Source organism: Budorcas taxicolor, chromosome 7 (genome assembly GCF_023091745.1).
Source record: "Budorcas taxicolor isolate Tak-1 chromosome 7, Takin1.1, whole genome shotgun sequence".
Lineage (NCBI taxonomy): Eukaryota > Metazoa > Chordata > Mammalia > Artiodactyla > Bovidae > Budorcas > Budorcas taxicolor.
Genome location: NC_068916.1, coordinates 58,906,224 through 58,929,546, shown reverse-complemented (window position 1 = coordinate 58,929,546; position 23,323 = coordinate 58,906,224). Strand labels below are relative to the sequence as shown.

The window sequence follows — 23,323 nt, the reverse complement described above, 5'->3', positions numbered from 1 at the left end:
CAGTCTATTGTTCCATGTCTGGTCCTAACTGCTGCTTCTTGATCTGCATACAGATTTCTCAGGAGGCAGGTCAGGTGGTCTGACACTCTCATCTCTTTCAGAATTTCCCACAGTTTGTTGTGATCCACACCGTCAAAGGCTTTAGCGTAATGAATTCTCTTGCTTTTTCTATGATCCAGCAGATGTTGGCAATTTGATCTCTGTTTCCTCTGCCTTTTCTAAATCCAGCTTGTATATCTGGAAGTTCTCACGTCACGTACTATTGAAGCCTAGCTTGAAGGATTTTGAGCATTACTTTGCTAGCATGTGATATGAGTGCAATTGTGTGGTAGTCTGAATATTCTTTGGCATTGTCTTTCTTTGGGAATGAAAACGGACCTTTTCCAGTTCTGTGGCCGCTGCTGAGTTTTCCAGATTTGCTGGGATACTGAGTGCAGCACTTTCACAGCAACACTTTTTATGGTCTGAAATAGCTCAGCTGGAATTCCATTGCCTCTACTATCTTTGTAGTGATGTTTCCTAAGGCCCACTTGACTTCACACTTCAGGATGTCTGGCTCTAGGGGAGTGATCACACTATCATGCTTATCTGGGTTATTAATATCTTTTTTGTATAGTTCTTCTGTGCATTCTTCCATTCATTCTTAATTTCTTCTGCTTCCATTAGGTGCATACCATTTCTGTCCTTTATTGTGCCCATCTTTGCATGAAATGTTCCCTTGGTATCTCTAATTTTCTTAAAGAGATCTCTAGTCTTTCCTATTCTATTGTTTTTCTATTCTTCTGTTTTTCTATTGTCTTTCCTATTCTATTTCTTTGCATTATTCACTTAAAAAGGCTTTCTAATCTCTCCTTGCTACTCTCTGGGACTCTGCATTCAGATGGGTATATCTTTCCTTTTCTCCTTTGCCTTTTGCTTCTGTCCTTTTCTCAGCTATTTTTAAGGCCTCCTCAGACAGCCATTTTGCCTTTTGTATTTCTTTTTCTTGGGGGTGGTTTTGATCACCATCTGTACAATGTTACTAACCTCTGTCCATAGTTCTTCAGGCACACTATCTATCAAATCTAATCCCTTGAATCTATTTGTCACTTTCACTGTATAATTGTAAAGGATTTGATTTAGGTCATATCTGAATGGCTTAGTTGTTTTCCCTAGTTTTCTTCAATTTAAGCCTGAATTTGGCAATAAGATGTTCATGATCTGAGCCACAGTCAACTCCTGGTCCTGTTTTTGCTTATTGTTTAGAGCTACTCTATCTTTGGTTACAAAACATATAATCAATCTGACTTAGGTATTGACCATCTAGTGATATCACAGTGCAGAATCGTCTCTTGCTGTTATCAGCGTGTTGTCTTGGCAAAACTCTGTTAGACTTTGTCCTGCATTATTTTGTACTCCAAGGCCAAACTTTCCTGTTATTCCAGGTATCTCTTGACTTCCTACTTTTGCTTTCCAATCCCTTATGATGAAAAGGACATTTTTTTTTTTTTTTTGGTATTAGTTCTAGAAGATCTTGTAGATCTTCATAGAACTGTTTAACTTAAGCTTCTTCAGCATTAGTGGTTGGGGTCTATACTTAGATTACTGGGACATTGAATGGTTTGCCTTGGAAATGAACTGAGATCATTCTGTGGTTTCTGAGATTGCACCCAAGTACTGCATTTTGGACTCTTGCTGACTAAGAGGGCTATTCCATATCTTCTAAGGGATTCTTGCCCATAGTAGTTCAGTTCAGTTCAGTCGCTCAGTCGTGTCCGACTCAGTGACCCCATGAATCGCAGCACGCCAGGCCTCCCTGTCCATCACCATCTCCCGGAGTTCACTCAGACTCACATCCATTGAGTCAGTGATGTCATCAAGCCATCTCATCCTCTGTCGTCCCCTTCTCCTCCTGCCCCCAATCCCTCCAAGCATCAGAGACTTTTCCAATGAGTCAACCCTTCGCATGAGGTGGCCAAAGTACTGGAGTTTCAGCTTTAGCATCATTCCTTCCAAAGAAATCCCAGGGCTGATCTCCTTCAGAATGGACTGGTTGGATCTCCTTGCAGACCAAGGGACTCTCAAGAGTCTTCTCCAAAATCACAGTTCAAAAGCATCAATTCTTTGGCACTCAGCCTTCTTCACAGTCCAACTCTCACATCCATACATGACCACTGGAAAACCCACAGTAGTAGATATATCTATATAGAAAACCTAAGAAGGTTGTGACTTAATCCCAAAATTCGGAAGAAGTCTATATCCACAAATTTCCTGATTGATGCTTTCAGTATTTTAAAGTTTCTCTCTGTGTTTTCAAAATTCTATTAGATGAGGTCCATATATGTATACACATAAATACATATATGTGTGTGTATATATATATATGTAATTTTATTTGATGAGGGCATATATATATGTATATATGAATAATGATGTATATAAGTAATGTTTTGGAATAAATATATATTTTAAACTTTTAATATATTTATAATATATGTAATTAAATAAAACTATTTTGGCATATATATGTATATATCGAATCACTATGACGCATACCTGAAACTAATGTGATGCTGTATGTTAATTATACTTCAATTAAAAACCTTATTTAATAAAAGAGTGTGATTTGGAGTCAGAAGTGAAATTAAATTGTGGCTCTAACTCACTGGGAAACCATAGCAAAGTCCCATCAACTTTGAAACTTCAGTCTCACTACCAACACAAAAGAAGTTTTCAGAACAGCTGCTTTTTAGGACCTTTCCTAGATCTAGTATTCTCTAATTAAAAAAAAAACAAAAACTCACATTTCACTAGGATACTTTTAAAAGAGAATCTAATGAGAAGATACTTGTGTTTGGAGGAGTAATGGGTATGCTCTCAACTTCCTGATTGTAACAATCTAAGAATACAGACCGGAGAAGGCAATGGCACCCCACTCCAGTACTCTTGCCTGGAAAATCCCATCGACAGAGGAGCCTGAAAGGCTGCTGTCTATGGGGTCTCACAGAGGCAGACACGACTGAAGAGACTTAGCAGCAGCAGCAGCAGCAGGAATACAGACACAGAAGACTGTCACGTGATAATCATAGCATGGTAATAAAATTAATGCTCAATGGTTCCCATAAAAGAAACAATGATAATTTCAGTTTATAAATTATGATTCATCCAAGGAGATTCTAGGGAAATACTGTGTGATCAACCCACTGACAGGTTAATCATGGGGTAAATATTGAGCCATCACTCTAATGCAGTCCCATTCAACAAAATCACATCTAATGACCCCATCAAAACAATGACCCCAGCCATTGAGAATAAAAGAAGGAAAAGTAGCTGAGACAGGATGAAAGACAAGGGGAAAGAAACTGTTGATGAAGTAATAAAATATTGATCTCACAAGATGACCCAAAGTGTTAAACTGAAATTTAACAACCACCACAAAAGAAGTGTTTTCGAAATCTCAGTGAGTGTTGAACAAAGTATTCATAATTATGAGTGTTCTGTATTTCTTAAACTCTGAGTGCCCTATTTAGGGTGGGACATTTGAATCACTGAATTGCATTATGAAGTGGAAGTTCAGCTCTTAACTACCAAGAATTGGACCTGCGTGTCCCTTTAGGAAAATACTAGGCCCTACAATCCGCAAAAATAGTATCCTTATATTAGCACAAAAGAGCGCAAGACACAGAATCGGAATCCAATAGGAGGGTGCGATTGAAATCATTTACCCAGCCTCCATATTTTACTAATAAGAAAATTGAGATATGGACAGAAGAAATGAATTGCTCAGTTTCACACACTCAGAGCAGGACTAAAACTCAAGTGTCCTCATTTTTCAGCAAAAGACTTTGTTGTTGTTTAGTCACTCAGTTGTGTCTGACTCTTTGTGACCCCGTGGGCTGTAGCCTGCCAGGCTCCTCTGTCCATGGGAATTCTCCAGGCAAGAATACTGGAGTAGGTTGCCATTTCCTTCTCCAGGGGATTGAAATCATGTCTTCCGCATTGGCAGGTGGCTTCTTTACCACTGAGCCACCAGGGAACTTATTACCAAAATAACTACCATCATTTTCATTGACAGTAAGGTTTAATAACCTGGGTGATTTAAGAAATCCAGGCTACGTTACCTACAATGAGTATTCAGTTAACAAAAGGAATAATTTTTTATACTAGATTAAAAAGCTAAATCATCGAATAATTTGAAAAAACCTTAATTATAAAGGTATTTGTAAAACCACAGTATCAGTATTTGAAGTTTTTGTTTAATTAGAAGCATGACCTTTATAAATGCAAGCCTCTCTGAACATAATAACCATAATGGAAACATGAATAACTAACTTGCATTAGTAGGATTATACATGAAATACACCAGTGAATATACTGTTTAAAAGACTCTGGAATTGTTTTAAAGTTATTTCTGTCAAATGTATATTATATTGCTTTTAAACTAATCTAGTCAAAGCAAAAGTAATTTAAGCCAAAGAGAAGACTAGCAGAAAAGAACTAGTATTTAATTTGCATAAATTTTGTCTTTTTTTTTTTTTTAAAGCAAGGAGAGAAACTGCACGTTTTGAGCTTTAGGTGGGAAAAGCTCTTTTAATGTTGAATCTAAAGATTAATAAACTAGGAAGATTATTCTAGGAGTAGTATAGTAGGAATTCAACTTAGGGAACTTTAAGGAAAAAAGCTCAATATAATAATGGACAGTGACATTACTGAATTACCTTAAAGGTTCAAATATAAGTTGTTAATATTTATGTCACAGGAACTGAATTATGTTGATGAGAAGTTTACCTTTTCGGCACTACGTCGAATTCTAGTTTCATTTTCTCGCTTGGCATTTTCTTCAGCTTCTTTTAAGCTGTTAGGAAAATAGTTGATTGATTTATGACTGTATCAGATTTTCAATGTCCAGTTCTGTGCTAAGCAGTTCTATACCCTGTGCCCTAGCTTGCTAAACCCATCCATGTACATGAGACAAGCTTTCCCCTGTCTTGAATGTTTGAGCCAGAAAATTGCCAGAGATAAGGGTGGGTGTGAAACTGACTCACTGACAGTCAATTAGAAGCTTTGTTCTGTAAAACTGGATGGGTGTGACTACTTGATTGACAAACATAAGATTGTCAGGAAAACTTGCTTTAACAGGCAGAACCAAGAGCTTTCAAACAATACTGTGACAAGGGTGAAACCAAACTAAGCATCTGAAGTACATGTTGTCACACACACCCTTATGTATAGCTTTTTATACCTTGTAAAGTATTTGTTTGTCTTCATGTAGAAGCACCCTTGTCACTAAAAAGTTACATTGAACAAAGCTTGGAAATCCTTTCAGATCTATTATATAATTGCAGTCTCATCTTAGAAATAGGCATGACTATCTTAGTTAGTTCTATGGAGCAAGAAACCAAGCAGGAGTCAAGGAGGTCAAATTCTCTTTTTTAGCTAGGGAATGAAAAGAAACACAAAATCACAGAATTAGGGCAGGTTTGAGCACTGAAAGTGCATGCCTTGTAGATAAGAACGTGGAAATGAGGCTGATTTCCTGTCTGGAAACCAGTTAGTCTCTGCTTTGTAAACCTGAGAGGACATGCCCTTGAAATCCACAATGTGCTGTGCTTAGTTGCTCAGTCGTGTCCGACTCTTTGCGACCCCATGGACTGTAGCCCATCAGGCTCCTCTGTCCATGGAGATTCTCCAGGCAAGACTACTGGAGTGGGTTGCCATGCCCTCCTCCAGGGGATCTTCTCGACCCAAGGATCGAACCCAGGTCTCCTGCATTGCAGGCAGATTCTTTACAGTCTGAGCCACCAGGGATACTCAAGAATACTGGAGTGGATAGCCTATCCCTTCCCCAGGGTATCTTCTTGGTGCAGTAATTGAACCTGGGTCTCCTGTGTTGCAGGCGGATTCTTTACCAGCTGAGCTACCAGGGAAGGCCTGAATTCTACAATAGCATACTGTGATTTTCAAAGACAGGTGCAAAGTTCTTTAATCTGTTAAATCTTTCTCTGTCCTGATTTTTGCTTTGTTTAACAGCCAGAGTATTAAAGACTAACTGGATCTTATTCATATCTGGGGCTCAGTGCTCAGGGTAGCATTAGGCACTGAGAGAAAGATTAACCCAAGAGTTCTTCCCTTTCATAAAGCCCACCCCACCTTTTATACAACTAATACATTTAGGCACACAACATAATTATTTTCAACTGCCATTTTCAGAAAGAGTATCTATACATGCCTGAATAAAGCAGGGCATGTCAAATGACTTACTTAGATTACTCCAGAAGAGAGCACCTTTTAAATTTTGAAATATTGTGCCTTAAACAACACTATGCATTTAAGTCATTATAATTAAACAAATTAACAGTCTTGAATTAGATACCTAGTACAACCACTCTATCCACTCCTTTTAAGAAACATTATCAGATAATATGAATTAAAAAGAGGAGACGACACTGTGGGAGCAGGAACCATTTCACCCTATAAAGACCAAGAGTAACATGCTTCAGGAAAAGGACTTTCTTGCTCTGTGGGGTGGTTCTCAGAACAGCAACCAAGTGCATGCTCAACAGACTCACCTGGGAGCCTGCGAGGGGGTGAGGATACTTACAAAAGCTCCGCGCACATTGCACACTTGTTGCCATGCGTCCTTCCGTCAGGACCACGAACTGGGTCATTTTCCCTTGTGCATCCAAGTCTTCCATCCTTCACATAAGGCCGAAAATCACTGCATATATCCTGAAGAGCGGAGAAAGGAACTTGACATTTACCATCCTGACGGTAATGCTTACAACACAGTCTTCAGAAACTGTATTGAGCCCAGTGGCCCTCTCTGCCCAGGACACACTAGCTACCTGGAGCAGTGCCAGTGTGTAGAAGCAGGTCATTAAGTGCTGTGTAATTCACATGGTTAACTACAGAGCTCATGTACTTGTTTATTCATTTGTTAGTAAACGTGGATAACCTGTGATGTGCTAGAACCAAGGTAGAACACAGTCCTTGCCCTGAACTCATTCACAATCTACTGGGTGATACAAAGAGACTTTTAAAATACAATGTGCTGCAGAGAACTGTATTGAGTATCCTATGATAAACCATAATGGAAAAGAATATTAAAAAGAATGTGTGTGTGTGTATCTGAATCACTTTGGTGTACATGATATATTGTAAGTGAACTGTACTTCAGTTTTTAAAATGACAAAAATATAGTTTAAATGAATCTGAAAAAAAATACAATGTGTTAAATATCTCGGTGGAGGTAACCTCAGGTGCTGTATTTGCATATTGGAAAGTCACCAGATTTTGACTTGGGAAAATCATCCAACTATAAAAAATCAAGTGTGATGTGTAAGAGACACTCACTCACTTCCTCTATTATCACAGGCTCACAGAATTTTAGCATCAAAAGAAGGTATGTGGTCCAATTCTCATTGAAGATATGGAAACACTGGCAAAGTGTGGTTGAGTAATCTGCTTGAGATCCTGACTATCAGTGACAGGGGTTTCTACTCAGGTTCAGTAGCTGAAGTAGATCCCTTTGTACAACACATGTAGCTTCCTTTCTTTCCCTCCTTCTCTCCTCTTCTTTTTTCTTTTCTTCATAGAAAGCAGAAATAGAGATGAAAGGTTTAACTACCAAAGTAATCCACTCCAGTTTCAGGAACTATCAGTTGCTTTTCATCTAAATGAGCAGTATTCTATTTCAGGTGCAGCAAGAATTCTTTCTTTCCAAACACCTCCATCAAAGAAGGAAGAAGAGAGCATCTTCTTTCTTTTCAAAGTCAGTCCCCCAGTGTTTCCCCCAATTCTGACATTTGTCCTCACCTGTTCCGGCTTGTTGTTCTCACATTCTCCTTCGCTTTTTATGCCAACTTGAGCTCTGGTTTCACTGGAATTCAAAGTTAGTAGACACAGCAGTTTAATATCATGGAACTTCTCAGCATATGTAGTTTCTTTTCATCATATTTTGATCCTCCTTTGCTTTTGAAAATAGGTATCACATTGCATTCTTTACTTACTCTTTATAATGAAATCCCATTTCTATAAATTACAAAGAAATTTGGAGAGCATGTTGGAGGTAAGATTCAGACTTGTAAGTGTTATTTCCAGATTTTTGTTTCCTGTTTCCAGACAGGATCCATACAGAAGAATAGTTAAGAAATAAATCTTGTAACTAGACATTAGATGCCACCTAAGGAATTTTATTGTTGATGATGATGTTATTTTAAATAATCAAATTCAAGTGTATAGTATCCAGCATACTATTCTACCATTCTTTATTGGAGTTATGATAATATTTTGTTTTTCATGGAAAATACATAAGGGCCTAATTAATATTGTTCTGTCTAACAGAGCATTAAAAGCATGCCTGAGAACATAGTAGCACAAATATAAGATACATTTTCTATTCTAAAAAGATCTGTAGCATCTATATACCTATACAAATATGATAAAAATAAAAGAAAAAAAAACTAAGTAGTTGAAACTGATAGGAAAAAGAATTATACCAAAAGGTATCAGCTGAAGGAAAATATAAAAATTGAATTCCAGTGGCATTACAGAGTTTTTTAGCAGACAGAACTAAGAAGGAAATGCAGTGAGCAAGATGATTCTCATTGTATAATTAAAAAGTCATACACCAGAAATGAGAGGCTTAAATAAGCTCTCCACACAAAACATGGTAAGATTCCCCACATAAAACAAGGTCAGAATTAATACACAGTGTGGTCATAGTGGTGTTACAAATGCACTCCTAATAACAACTTGTTCTTTCTGTGCCTATTTTTGCTTTCTGTTTCTTTATGTTGACCCTTGGTGAAAGTTGAAGATACAGTTTTAGTGTGTATTTCTGAAAATGCAATCATGTGAGAGATCAGAGTGATTTAATTCAGTTGTGCTTGGTAAAGATATTTATTATAAGGAGGGACAAAGCTTGTAGACCTCAAGACTGAATATTTATCAGCATCTCTAATTAACCTTCTCAAACATTGGTTGCTGTATTTGCTAAAACTGAAGAGCAGCCAATTCGAGACGGAGATCATAAGCCAGAACCTGCAAAGCAGGTGTGCCATCCTGTTGGCTGAAGACAGCTGATAGCCAAACCCAGCACTGCGGGCGGAGAAAGAATTGAACAAGGACAAAATGCAGGGCAGTGAGATGCTTTAGCTATATATGGTGAACACTGAGTAGATGGGTGGAGTTAAGCATTAAGCCCCATTACCCTAATGATAAATTACTGAGAATGTAGTAAGTAAGTATCTTTTGATGATTAAATCATTCTCTATGAAAAAAAGATATACCTAAATAGATAAGTAGAAAGAAACCAGATAGATAGATGTGTATATGTATGAAGTGAAGTGAAGTGCAAGTCGCTCAGTCGTGTCCGACTCTTTGCGACCCCATGGACTGTCCATGGGATTCTCTAGGCCAGAATACTGGAGTGGGTAGCCTTTCCCTTCTCCAGGGGATCTTCCCAACCCAGGGATCCAACCTAGGTCTCCCGCATTGCAGGCGGATTCTTTACCAGCTGAGCCACAAGGGAAGTCCAAGAATAACAGAGTGGTTAGCCTATCCCTTCTCCAGCATATCTTCCCAACCCAGGAATCGAACCAGGGTCTCCTGCATTGCAGGTGGATTCAGTACCAACTGAGCTATCAGGGAAGCCTGTGTATATGTATATATAAATATATATTTGTGTGTGTATGTGTATACAGATATAGATATATCAGATATCTGTCTACTTCACAGAAAGTGTTAACCATCTGATAAATTGCACACAAGTGTGCTCTGTTAAATATAGAGTGTCATATTGCATACATATTTTTTCTCTTAAGAATAGTAAAAGAAGAGATCCTAATAATTTATAGACGGCTAACTCCCACAAAATAAATTGTTACCTTAAAGATGTACAAAAAATGTGTCATAATTATACAGGGAACATGCTTCAGGGAGAAAACCTTTGGAGAATACTCACGCATTCATAGCACACAGCGCACATCTGTTACTGTATGTTTTCCCATCTGTGCCACAGACAGCTGTACCACCAAGGGTACAGATAAAATCCCCAGCCCTTTCTCCTTGCTTGAAATCATCACAATTCAACTGCAAGAGACATAATCAAGGAACATCAAAATGTAAGAGAGAAGATATTCCTCAGATACATAAATCAATTAATATTTTAAACCCAGAACAGTATAATACAGTGGAAAAGGAAAATATAATAAGGAGGTTACAGTGAGCTAACAAAATCATGAATAATAAAACATGGTCCAAGAGCAGAGATATAGTCTAATTTCAAAGGAAATTATTTCAGTAAGATTTCAGACACCTGCTATCTGGGAGAGGTGAGCCAAGTCACTTCTCTGATATTTAGCAAACTGTTTGTCAAAATCTGCCTGCCTGCTCTACAGAGTAGTCATAAGGTCCAGTAGACAGTGATATGAAAGCTCTCTGTTAACTATAAGCTCCAGTAAAGTTTTTAGAGTATTATAGATTAGAGTAATGATCAAGAGCCAGATTGCTGGGTTCATAATTCTAAATCCGCCACTACTAGTTGTGTGATTTGGGACAGTTACTTAACCACTCTATGCTGTAGTGACCTCATTTGTAAAATGCATATATTACCAGATTCTCAGGATTATAAAGATATTTAAATGTATTGATACACATACAGCTCTTAGAACAGTACCAAACATATCCTGGCCATTTATTATTGTTGTTGCTGTTCTTATTTTAAATGTTTTCTGTACTGATAAGCCAACAAAGCTAAACACCTTTTAGGGATGATGAGAGAAATTCCAAAATCTCTGCTCTAATAATATGATGTATACAAAGCAACAAACCTGTTTGGTGAGGAAATCAACCACACTAGGTAACAACCGAAGACTAGTATTCAGATCTCAGATTGGCCACCTACTCACTTCACCTCTTTGAACTTTACTTCCCTAATCTGAAAAATGGGAATTCACACCCAATCCACATTATAGGCTTGTGGTGGGAAAGAAAGAAATAGTTGTGAAACATTATTTGGCAACTCGTTATTGTGACATAAGCTAGCTAAAGAACACACAGAGTTAACTTGTATTTAATCTCTATCTAAAACCAAAGAATATGATATCACATTTATAAAAAAAAAAATTGTTGCCATTATTGTCATGATAAAATGTTTTAAGTATAGATTTGAAAACTTAGAATATGGTCCTATGACCTAGCATGCCACACAATACCAAAGATAAAAGTAGCACAGACACAAATGTAAAATACATTTGTGAACCAGAAGATTACACAGAGGGAACTCTCCTAGAAGACAATTAAAAAGGAAAAAGAATTTAAACTAGAAAAGAAAATCTTTAAAACATAGCCCACTCTTCATGTCATATGTTTAGGAAGAAGTTAAAAATAGAGAGAGAACAGGATAAGCTGTGGCCATATGTGCTATGTTATTCGTTTGGTTGTTCATTTATTCCTCAAAACCCATTATATATTTACTAGTCTCCAGGTATTCCACTAGACTATGACCCTAGCACAGCCAAAAAGAGAAATGGAATGCATACTCCAAGGGGTTTGCATTCTAGTGGGACAAGATAGACAGTAAACACAACTTTAAATGATATTAAGTGCTATGAAATATAGCACCCAGATGGTGGCTATTTTAAATATAGTGTCGAGACAGATCTTTCTGCAAAGGCAACATTTACTATGAGATGAGACTAACGAGGAGGAGCCAGGCATTAAAGATCCGTGGGAAGAACATTCCAGGAATGGAGAATTGCAAAGGACTGGGGATAGGAACTAGATTCTCCTGCTTAAGGAACAGAGAGAAGTGTTGCTGGAGCATAATGAAAAAGCAGCAGCATGAAGAAAAGCTGCTGATTTTCTCTCACAAATTATTTCTGGAGAAACTGCAGAAGCAAGAGGATAAGGATCCAAGCAATTAACTTGGGGCCATCCCTCTTCTGCCTCTTCACCAGTGAACTCAACAGCAGCTACTAAGTCACAGGTGTTGGCAGGGTGATTGGCAGATGAAAAGCCCAGGTGGGAGGTGGTGAGAACAGGTGCAAGCATTTACTACTCCACCTCCACCTCCTCTTCCAAACTCCAAGGGCTAGTGGATCACAGCCCACAGAGAACACCTCTTCCTGATGCTGACAATTTCTGAGAGCTTACAAATGGATTCCTGACCTGGTCAAGAGGCAGCAAACTAGAGTTAGCAACACTGGTTCTAGAACCTTCAGCTCTGGTACTTATCCCTTGTTCTCTCCTGACACTCACCAGGAGAGGCAGAGGCTGAAGCTTGGCCTTGAATATTTTCTAGCTCACTTTAGCAGAAAAAAAATTACTAAACAAAGTTAAAGTTGAAAAATACACAAATATAACAGGATAAGAAAAGTAACAGAGCAGAGGCAACAATAATAATACTTAATATATAGAATTCAGTCCAAATGCATCATAGGTAACAAAGAAGGACATTACATAAGGGAAGAAAATAACAATGCATGATAATCATGAGCATATATTCAATAATGTAGGTTCTAAATATGTCAAACAATAAGAAATAGAATATAATCATTACATAAATCAATAACTGATATTAGAGGTTTTAACACATACTTCTCAGAAACTGACATATCAAAGGAAAAAATTAAGATGCTTGAAATTAAGATGCTTAAGTTATTAGATTTTAATAGAAAACTACATCCAAGAAACAGGAAATAAACAATTTTTTCAGAACATATAAAACATTTATAAAAGCAGCATACTTATCAGGCCACAAAGTTTTATGAAATTCCAGAGGATCAATGTCAAATGGCCTATGTGCTTTGAACATAATTCAATAACATTAAAGGTTAATTTTAAATGGAAAAGTTATCACATATTTGAAAATCAAATAATGTATTACTAAATAACTTTGGGAGGGAGGAAAATTAAGAAATGATTGGGAAAGAATGACACATGAAAACACTTCAGGAGCAAATCTGAGGTAGATAATCACTGATACTTCAAATACCCTTGTCATGAAACTTTAAAAATGAACATTTAAAGACCAAAGTATGGCTCAGTTCATTGTAAAATGAGCAGCAGAGCAGACATAAATAGGAATGAATGACATAAAGAACAGAAACTATAGAGAAAATTAATAAAGAAGCTAATGTTGGGCTTCTCTGGCGGCTCCATAGTAAACTACTAAAGCACATGTAACCTAGCGCCTGTGTTCCACAAGGGAAGCCACGCGCTGCAACTAAAGGGCAAGCCCCTGCTCAGTGCAGCTAGAGAAAAGTCCACACAGCGATGAAGACCCAGCGTAGCCAAAAGCAAATTAATACTCTTTTAAAAATCAAAGGTTATAGTTTCTAGTACAGCTGATGAAAGAGAAGATAATAGTTTAAGAATAGCAACTTAGCACCCATGCACAATGATACTAGAAATAATTGTATCAACATTGAGAAACACAGTTGAAGCATACTGTGAGTATCTGTATGTATATCAAAATGGAGACATGGCTACAAAAATCATATGAAATATCTACACTGGGGTAATAAGCAGGAGGAAAGTTGAACAGATAAATAAATATCAACTGATATATTAATCTGAGATATTCTCTCCCCAAAATGCCCCAGTTCAAATAGCTTTAAAATCCACTTTTCTAAAACTTTGAATTCAAGGCGTATGTACTAGAGGCACAGTTGCTTTCTTTTCTTAGCCTATCACAGTCTCAGCTTTTTGATTGGGATGTCAAAACCATTTCACTTAATTATTCATAGGATAGTATCTATATATGCTATGTTTCTATTTGTTTTCAATACACTCTCGTTCTTTTTACTTCTTTATTCTTCTACTACTGCCTTATTTTGGGTTAAATATTACTAGTGTGTCTCTTTTATTTTCATGTTGATTTTATGTATTTATTATACATGTCATTTCTTTTTTTTATTTTTAATTGAAGGTATACATGTCACTTCTGATTGGTTACTCTGGTGATTATAATAAGCATCCTAACTGATCACAATTTACTACCAATTAATACTTAATTTTAGTAAAATATAGAAACTTTGCCCTAATTGTAGCTCTATTTTCTCTATTGCTTTTTGTACTATAACTATTATATATGTTATATATTATTTGTATACCCCATAAAACAGCATTATAATCATTGCTGTATATAATATCTTCAAAAGAAGCTAGGTGAAAATAAGCAACATATATTTATAGAGTATACCATATTTACCATTTCTAGTGCTTTTTATTTCCTTGTATAATTCCAGGTTATCATCTGGTGGTCATTCCTTTCAACTAAAGAACTATATCATTACTTGTAAGATCTGTAGGTAACAAATTCTCTCAGATTTCATTGATATGGGAATATCTTTATTTTGCCTTAATTTTACAGGATAATTCTTGTGGATATAGAATATTGGTTAACATTTTTTTTTCTTTCAGCACTTTGAGCATCTCATTCCATTGCCTTCTGAACCTCATTATTTTAAATGACAAGTGAAGTGAAGTCGCTCAGTCATGTCCAACTCTGCGACCCCATGGACTGTAGCCTACCAGGCTCCTCTGTCCGTGGGATTTTCCAGGAGAGTGTACTGGAGTGGGTTGCCATTTCCTTCTCCAGGGGATCTTCCCAACTCAGGGGTCGAACCTGGGTCTCCTGCATTGCAAGCAGACTCTTTACCATCTGAGCCACCAGGGAAGTCTATTTAAATGACAAGCCAGTCATCAATTATAACCTGTATATATAATGCATTGTTTTTTCTTTTGCTGCTTTTAAACTTCTTTCTTGATCTCAGCATTTTCATCATGAGGAGCCTAGGTGGTGGTGGAGGTATTGTTTAATCATAAGTCATGTCTGAGTCTTTCGTGACCCCATGGACTGTAGCTGTCCTGGGTCCTCTGTCCATGGAATTTTCCAGCAAGAATACTGAATTAAGTTGCATTTCCTTCTCCAGGGGATCTTCCCAACCTGGGGATGGAGCTCAAATCTCCTGTATAGGCAGGCAGATTATTTACCACTGAGCCACCAGGGAAGCCTGAGCCTAGCTGTAAATCTCCTTTATCCTATTTAGAATTTGTTGAAATCCTTGAATTTGTTGAAATCCTATAAAGATTAATTTTTTCATCCAATTTGATACATGAAAGTGAAAGTCACTCAGTCGTGTCCAGCTCTTTGCAACCCCACGGACTACACAGTCCATGGAATTCTCCAGGCCAGAATACTGGAGTGGATAGCCTTTCCCTTCTCCAGGGAATCTTCCCAACCCAGGATCTAATGCAGGTCTCCCACATTGTAGGTGGATTCTTCACCAGCTGAGCCACAAGGGAAACCCAAGAATACTGGAGTGGGTAGCCTGTCCCTTCTCCAGGGAATCTTCCCAACCCAGGAATCGAACCAGTGTCTCCTGCATTGCAGGCAGATTCTTTATCAACTGAACTCGCAGAGAAGCCCAGTAATTTGGTACATTTTAAGCCATTTTTTTTCTTCAAATAACTGTTCTATCCAGTCTCCCTCTTTTATTTCTGACATCCCTGTTTCACATGTATTGATATACTTGTCTCAAGGACTCTGTGACTCTCTACAATTTTGGTCAATATTTTTTTCCTTCTGTACTACTTCTGTTAAATTTTATTAAGCTATCTTCAAGTTTCCTAATTTTTTAACATTTGCTTTTATTTATTTATTTGGCTGTGCCCAGTCCCAGCTGGAGCACACAGGATCTTCAGTCTTCATAGCAGCATGAGGATCTTTAGTTGTGGTACGCGGACTCCTACTTTCAGCATGAGGATTCTTGGTCGCAGCATACAGACTCTCAGCCACGGCAGGTGGGATGTAGCTCCCAGACCAGGGATTGAACCAGGGCCCCCGGCACTGGGAGCACAGATTCCCAGCCACTGGACCACCAGAAAAGTCTCCTCTAATTCTTTTTTAATGCAGTCTCAGAGCTGCTTCTCCCTAGATCTGTGTAACTTAGCAGAAGGCCAATGATTGGACACAGTTTATGAACAAACTTCTCAAAGTCAGTAAAGTTTTCATCCTCCACAGAAGGACCTATGTATGTATGGGAGAATTAAAAACTCAGGCTATTTTTATATCTGCCTCAGCATTTGCTTTTCTTGGGGATATTCTTGTGTCTTTTAAGTCCTTGCACATAGCTTCATGATTGGCCAGAACTCTGAGAACTGCTTAGTTCCTTTTTGCCTCTGCTGCCCCTTATGCAGACTTAGCCAGCAATATGCTTACTGCTACAACCCTAAGATCATTCTCCTTACTGGAGTAACCAAAAATATCTCTGGATATGACAGTTGCCCACAACTCCAAATTAAATAAACCCCTTTCAACATTGGCAATGCAGTTACTGATCCATATAGTCTTCTCTTCTTTGGTAGACTCTTCATATCAACCAAGCCACGGGGGTAAGATGTGACTATCATTAAGCAAGAGGGCCATAGACTCCCATCATTCTTAACAAAGGTTCAACAGTTTTTCAAGCATAATTGATTATCAGATTAACATAGGCTGCTGGTCAATTTCTAGAGTGCTAAAGTGGTTATTTTACTCAATTTTGTGTAAATTTTATTTTATTTTACTCATTATTGTTGTTCCTTGGAGAGGGAATTTGCTGAACCCCTGATTCAGCAATAGTTTGAAGTGCCACCCCTCAGGGTAATTTTACACTGATTCCCAACTACATGAGAATAATTAAAAGGGAAAAGTAGAGAATCGTCTCACTTACAAAAAATAGCTTCAAGTTTTCTAAATATTAACAATGCAAATTCAACAGTGTACTAAAAATGCAATGTGGTTAGTATGATTTACTCTGAGAAAATAATGATTTAGCATTAGTGTGGTTATCCAGAAATGTATTATATTAATTGATTGAAAGAGAAAAATTGTAAAATTATTTCCATAGTTGCCAAGAAGGCATGTGATAATGATTAAAACATATTCAGAAGAATAAAAACAGAAAGGAACTTCTAAACTTACTAAAGTTTACAGAAAAAAATACCTATGGCTTCCCCGGTGGCTCAGACGGTAAAGTGTCTGCCTGCAATGTGGGAAACCTGGGTTCAATCCCTGGGTTGGGAAGATCCCCTGAAGAAGGAAATGGCAACCCACTCCAGTACTCTTGCCTGGAAAATTCCATGGACTGAGGAGCCTGGTAGGCTACAGTCCATGGGATTGCAAAGGGTCAGACACGACTGAGCAACTTCAGTAAGTAAACTTATTAAAGTTTACAGAAAAAAATACCTATAATAAACATTATATATAATGGAGAAACTTTATAGATATATGACATTTAAGACAAGCCAATAAAGGGCAGTTTGAAGTTCATTATCATTGCTACTGTTGAACTACTGTACGAACTTTAGATTGTTGCCAATATATAAGGAAAGAAAAAGAAATAAAGGAACAAAATTGAAAAGGAAGTTATAGAACTTCTATTATTTTCAGATAATGTGATCAACTTCCAAGAAAAATATAAGAAAATTAACATGTAAAAAATAATAAATAACAAGGTATCATACAGCCTTTTAATATGAGATCAACTTACAGAAATCAATAGAATTTGTCTATGCCAACAATAATCAGGTATAAATACCATAAACAACAAAAATACCACTCAAAAGAGCAGCAAAATTGCCAATTTTCTAGGTCTTAGCAAAAACACAAAAATACCTGTGGAGAATATTTTATGGATCTCATAAAGTGAAGTTGCTCAGTCATGTCTGACTCTTTGCAACCCCATGGACTATAGCCTACCAGGCTCTTCCCTCCATGGTATTCTCCAGGCAAGAATACTGGAGTGGGTTGCCTTTTCCTTCTCCAGGGGATCTTCCTGATCCAGGGATCGAACTTGGGTCTCCCACATTGCAAGCAGACACTTAAACCTCTGAGCCACCAGGGAAGCCACAAAAATTGCATGAATTAATGATATGATATTCTATGCCTTTGGCATAGGAAAGTTACTATTGTAAAAAGTCAATTTTATGCAAATTAATTTATAAATTCTCTGTATCCTGAACTATATTGAGTTCCCAAACTCAAGTTTGATTTTTTAATAAATTTAGTAAATTTTTTTATTTCAAATATTTATGTGGAAAATATATTACCTGTGCATAGGTAAGTGAACTTTGAAAAAGTGAGAAAGAGGAATTGCTTTATTAGTTATTAAAGAAATGAATTAATATGAACAAATGAGAAACTTAGAAACACATACATGTAACCCTACTTAATATACTAGAAAGCTGGCAACCTAAATCAATGAGAAATACTGAAAGAATGAACTGATCAATTATAAAACAAAACTTTCTACATAGACCAAAGATGTTAGTGATTAGAAATTATAGAAGTTCAGAAAACTTGGGTGGTAGGAATGGAAATCATGAAAGGAGTCAAATTGAAAAATTATTTGGAGGCAAAACCAACAAGTTTTGTTGATGGAATGGATATCAGAATTATAAGGTTAAAGAATGACAGATACACTAATGAGGAATATATTGATGACGTAAGAGAGAGGATGTCCGTAGGAGAAACTTTCTTGAACAGGTAGAGCATCTTATTCTGAGAGTAAGAGGCAGGGTTAATTTTTGATGGGAGAAATCTAAACAGAGAGAGTAGATTGTTTTCTTTTATAGTAAGGAGAAAAATAACAACAATAAAACTGTATAGTTGCATTAATCTATTCACAGACATGTAAAAATCTAGACAGAAATTACTTTAAGGCACACAGCCAAATATTAACTGCCTCAATTTATAAGTAAATCATTTCCTAGGTAGCAAAACATGTAACCATAAGAACTTTATTGAGAAGTCAAAATTATAATTTAGGCATAAAATGATAACAGAGAAGTATAATGTCTCGATTTTCTAGAATTTTCTTAAAAATCTTATTTTAAAATTCAGCAAATATATGTCTATATATGAAAACATATCACTAGTAATGTTTTTAAACAGTAGTATTTAAAATGATATATGTGTGTGTGTGTGAGTGTGTGTGAGTGTGTGTAAGTGTGTGTGAGTGTGTGTGTGTGTGTGGTGTGTTTGGGGGATTTTTGTCACTTACTTGTATTTTGTATTTTTTAAAGCACCATTGGTATGTAGGCTTTTCATGATGAAAAAGGAGGAGGAGCAGGAGGAGAATGGATTTTACATTATAAGCCTCTCTCTAAATGTGACAAAGAAAGGCAGATTTGAAAAATCAAGTAAACTTTTCTGACCCTCACAGATTTGGGAAGCATAAAAGCAGCCCCCTTTTCCTCAGAGTTTGTAGTTATTGATCAGTTGCATGGTGACTGTGTTATTGTTTTAAAAGTGAGACCGTTTGAGCCCAGGCAAAGACTTTGGTTGACTAGGTCTATTGTGGAAGCTGAGGTGCTCAGACAGTCCTGAGTAACACTGACAAGGAAGATGTTAGCTTGGTTAGACCAGGGATATTAAAGTAATTTGGGTGTACCTTCCTTGACTGATCATTTTAGTTATGTGTCAGAGGCAAGAGAGGAGGAAGAGAAAGAAGATATTGGAGAAGCTACATAGGAGACCTGGAATAATATGACTAGTTGTCAGAATACCTTGTGATAGCCCCAGCTTCGTCAATACCTTATTGTGAGATGTTGTAGGCCAGCCAGAGACGTTGCCCAATCAGGGCTTAGAATTTTTATTTTTTTAAACAAATAAAAATCTTTGTATAATGAAAAAATTATGTATAAAGGGAAGTGGTTGTGTGTTGGGTTGCATCTGTATAGCTTTTTTATTTTACACTGTAGCTGACCTTTTAAATTTAGATTCTCTTTTGATCCATGTTCCATGTCAAAAGTGAATAAACTGAGGCTTAGAGATGCATAAATTGTCCAAATTCTGAGACTTAAACTTAGTTCTGTAGTCCCATGAAGGCCTTGTGGGAACCAAGACAGGACAGTAGGAATGAGAAATGACCGTGCCAGGCAGTCATCACACTGGTTTACTCTTAGCATCTGTTAGTGCCCAGAATGTTTTCAGAGTTGGGTCATGGGTTGGGCCTATGGACAAGCTGTACCAGATATTTAGCCCACCCCTGGACTAAGCCCTGTTCACTCCCTTCTAAGTAGCTGGCTTCACAACCTAGTAATTAGGAAATAAACAGATCTGAATAGAGTTGAATGTGATCTCCAAAGCAAATATGACAAGTTGACTCAAAATAGTCTCACCTTTCCTGGGGCAGTAGCCCTGGAGGCTCTTGTTAAAAGCCTAGACCTTTTCTGGAATCTTGCTTCTTTTTCCCTGGAAGATAGCAAAGAATAGAATAGCTCAGACATGCTTGCCCAATTTTTAGGACTAACATCATACATGGTAAACTGAATTTTGGCTGTTCTCAGCCCAGTCTAACTTGTCAGAAATGGAAGAATGTCCAGAAATGACCACAGGTACCACAAACTTCTTAGTACTGAAATACATCCATCTTAAATGTATTCCTATTGAAGGCAACAATCTCTATTGTTAACTGCACAACACACTGCTGCTGCGGAGTCTCTTCTGTCATGTCCGAATCTGTGCAACCCCATAGACGGCAGCCCACCAGGCTCCCCTGTCCCTGGGATTCTCCAGGCAAGAACACTGGAGTGGGATGCCATTTCCTTCTCCAATGCATGAAAGTGAAAAGTGAAAGTGAAGTCGCTCAGTGATGTCTGACTCTTAGCGACCCCATGGACTGTAGCCCACCAGGCTCCTCCATCCATGGGATTTTCTAGGCAAGAGTACTGGAGTCGGGTGCCATTGCCTTCTCCAGCACAAGACACTACCCACCTCAAATACCGCCAAGATCCAGGTGGTCACCAGCTCTAAAAACCATTTGTACCATTTTTAGAATGCTCTCTTTGAAAGGCTATGTTCACATCAACCCCAAATCTGCTCGCCTGTCTGGTCTTAGGCTTCAGCCTCTTAAGGATCCAGAGAAAACTGAGCAATTTAAAGAAAACCTTAATGCCTCATGCAGGCTCCTTCTTTCTAGGTTAAGAAACCAAGTTTATCTCAATATAATTTACATAAGTAACATAATAATTGACTGAGTGACTTCAAAGTGATATATAACTTGCCTTGCATATGTAAAGGCATTGTATTTTTGTTTTATTTTTCAATAAATTTATTCTACTCATAGTTTCAGTCTCCTATCAAAACATCCTATGTTAACAAGTAGAAAACTCTTTAGTAAGTAATACACCTACTGGTTTACATTCAGCTTTCAAAAGACTAAGGGTTCTTCAGCTTTCCCTGGGAGTCTCCCCTCCCTAAATTTTGCCCTGCCTTCCTTCATCTTCCAAAATGTCTTCATTAGAAGTGTATGTGATCAGAGCTTTGTTATCCCAATATTAATAACTATGTCAGATAAAATCCCTTGACACATTACCAGTAATAACATAATTATCTTCAGTGGGTTAGCTTAGTGTTGTCTTGGTACCAGAGTTGAAGTTTTGATGGTCAGAAACTGAGAATGAATTCCCTGTTCAAAAGTAAATTAAGTTTCTTTGATTTGGGGATTTTCCTTTTCCAACCCAAACTTTTTTTGGGTGTCACTGGAGAGAAGGAAATCAAGTTAGGAAGCATTGAAAAGATGTCAGTAAACTTCCAGGATGTTAATTCTGTGTTACAGGCAGTTGGAAGCCACGATCGATTCTAGAGTCCTTTCATGCTAGCATGATCCTAGATGTCTAAAGCCCTACTGGCAGCTCCCAGAGTCAGGGTATATCCTACTTCTCCTGGTTGGCTCTCACAGCATTCTCAGGGGTACAACAGTGTCAGGTCTTAACAGGCCCAAGAATCGTTTTTTCCCAAGGTGAGAAAACTCAACTTGGAACTACATCCTCAAAAGACTACTAAGTACTACGTAAGGTATTGATACTGAGCCCTCTGGGATATTTTGGAACACCATGAGTGATTATTAAAATCTTTGTGGGTGAGTGGCATTTATCCAACTTAACCTGACAAAAGGTATCATCTGCTGAGCATTATTATTTACCAACTTACATTCAGAAAAATATACGTGACAGAAAATAAAGATAATATATTGAGTTCACAGAAGTGGTAATTCAAAACAGTTGAAAGAAAGATAAACTTTACTCACAATATCATTTTGCACATAGCACATTTGTTGACAAACATTATTCCATCAGGACTTTGAAAAGGTTTTTTATCTTGGGAACAGAACAGTTTTCCATTTTTCATCAATGCTCGATATTCACTGCATGTTTCCTTAGGAAAAATATGAAAAAAGTGTTTACAGAAACCTCATCACAGCAAATTTTACCTTCTAAGAAGAGTGTTATTTCATAACCACTTCCCTCTTTGTATGGAAGACATTCACTCAACTTGATACAGATAATACAAATAAAAATAATGAATCTGGATTGTCTGTTGGGGACTGAAAATTCACCTAAAAGCATTCATCTAAAACCATATTAGCAAAATGGAAAGAACAGAAACTTGGAGTCAAAAAATCTGAGCCTATATGACAGGGTTCTCATTTATAAGTCCAGTAGTCATGGCAAATGAAATTCTCAAAGGCCCACTTATAAGTATACATGCTTCATAAGTTTTGTGTGGATTAAATATCATAAGCATGTAAATCCCTCAAAGAGGGCCGGATACTTTGTGGATATTCAATAATTAGGTTCTCTACCTCACTTCTTCCTGCTTAGTATAGTTGTTGTTGCCATGCTTATTATTGGAATATGCTAAGCTTATACATATAAAAATGTCTAATATCATAGTTCAATAATAACTGTCATTGAAAGGCATATGTAAAGGTTGCTGAGAAGGTTCATTCAATATATTTAATGCAGGCCTGCTACATGACACTCAATTTTTTTCTAGGAGCTTAGTATTAATGGTGCATTTGCACTACCTAGTAAAGCACTGATTTTAAATATTACATTACCTGTTAGTTTAAGAAATTCACTGGTCTATATTTTGTTCTGTTTTTATTTTGAAAAAAGGCTTCAATATCCTTGTAACAGAAAAAATAAGTAATTAAATCAAGCCTTTGATCCAATGCTGACAAATGCACCTCTTCCAAAGGATTGATTATAGAATTCTATTCAACCTCCTACATCTTTATAGTAATCATTCAGTCAGTCAACAAACACTTACTGTGAGGATACTATACTCTTCTAGGTGTCATGGATATAGCAGTAAATAAGGCAGAAGGATCCTTGGCCTAAATGATGTTTACCATCTAATGGATAATGATGTACCTAACCCAGCATCCTACACTTGGGAGGCAAGTGATAGCATCTGCAGAATGAAGAATGATTAATGGTGAAGAAGAATACGTAATTTCAGAGACCAGCCCTGGGAAATTTTGCTAAGGCTAACCTACTAAGAAAT

The 23,323-nt window shown here is 37.2% G+C and overlaps 1 protein-coding gene across 1 annotated transcript in view; it reads right to left on the bottom strand.

The window, feature by feature from the left end:
* LOC128050797 (serine protease inhibitor Kazal-type 5-like) overlaps window positions 1-23,323 on the bottom strand; it is a 68,554-nt gene that overhangs the window by 41,263 nt on the left and 3,968 nt on the right. The window contains exons 3-8 of the mRNA XM_052643196.1: window positions 22,062-22,189; window positions 20,152-20,224; window positions 9,944-10,071; window positions 7,795-7,858; window positions 6,581-6,708; window positions 4,768-4,834 (exon numbers count right to left, since the gene is read on the bottom strand). Coding sequence (XP_052499156.1) covers window positions 4,768-4,834; window positions 6,581-6,708; window positions 7,795-7,858; window positions 9,944-10,071; window positions 20,152-20,224; window positions 22,062-22,189 — 588 coding nt within the window. The remainder of the gene's footprint in view (window positions 1-4,767; window positions 4,835-6,580; window positions 6,709-7,794; window positions 7,859-9,943; window positions 10,072-20,151; window positions 20,225-22,061; window positions 22,190-23,323) is intronic.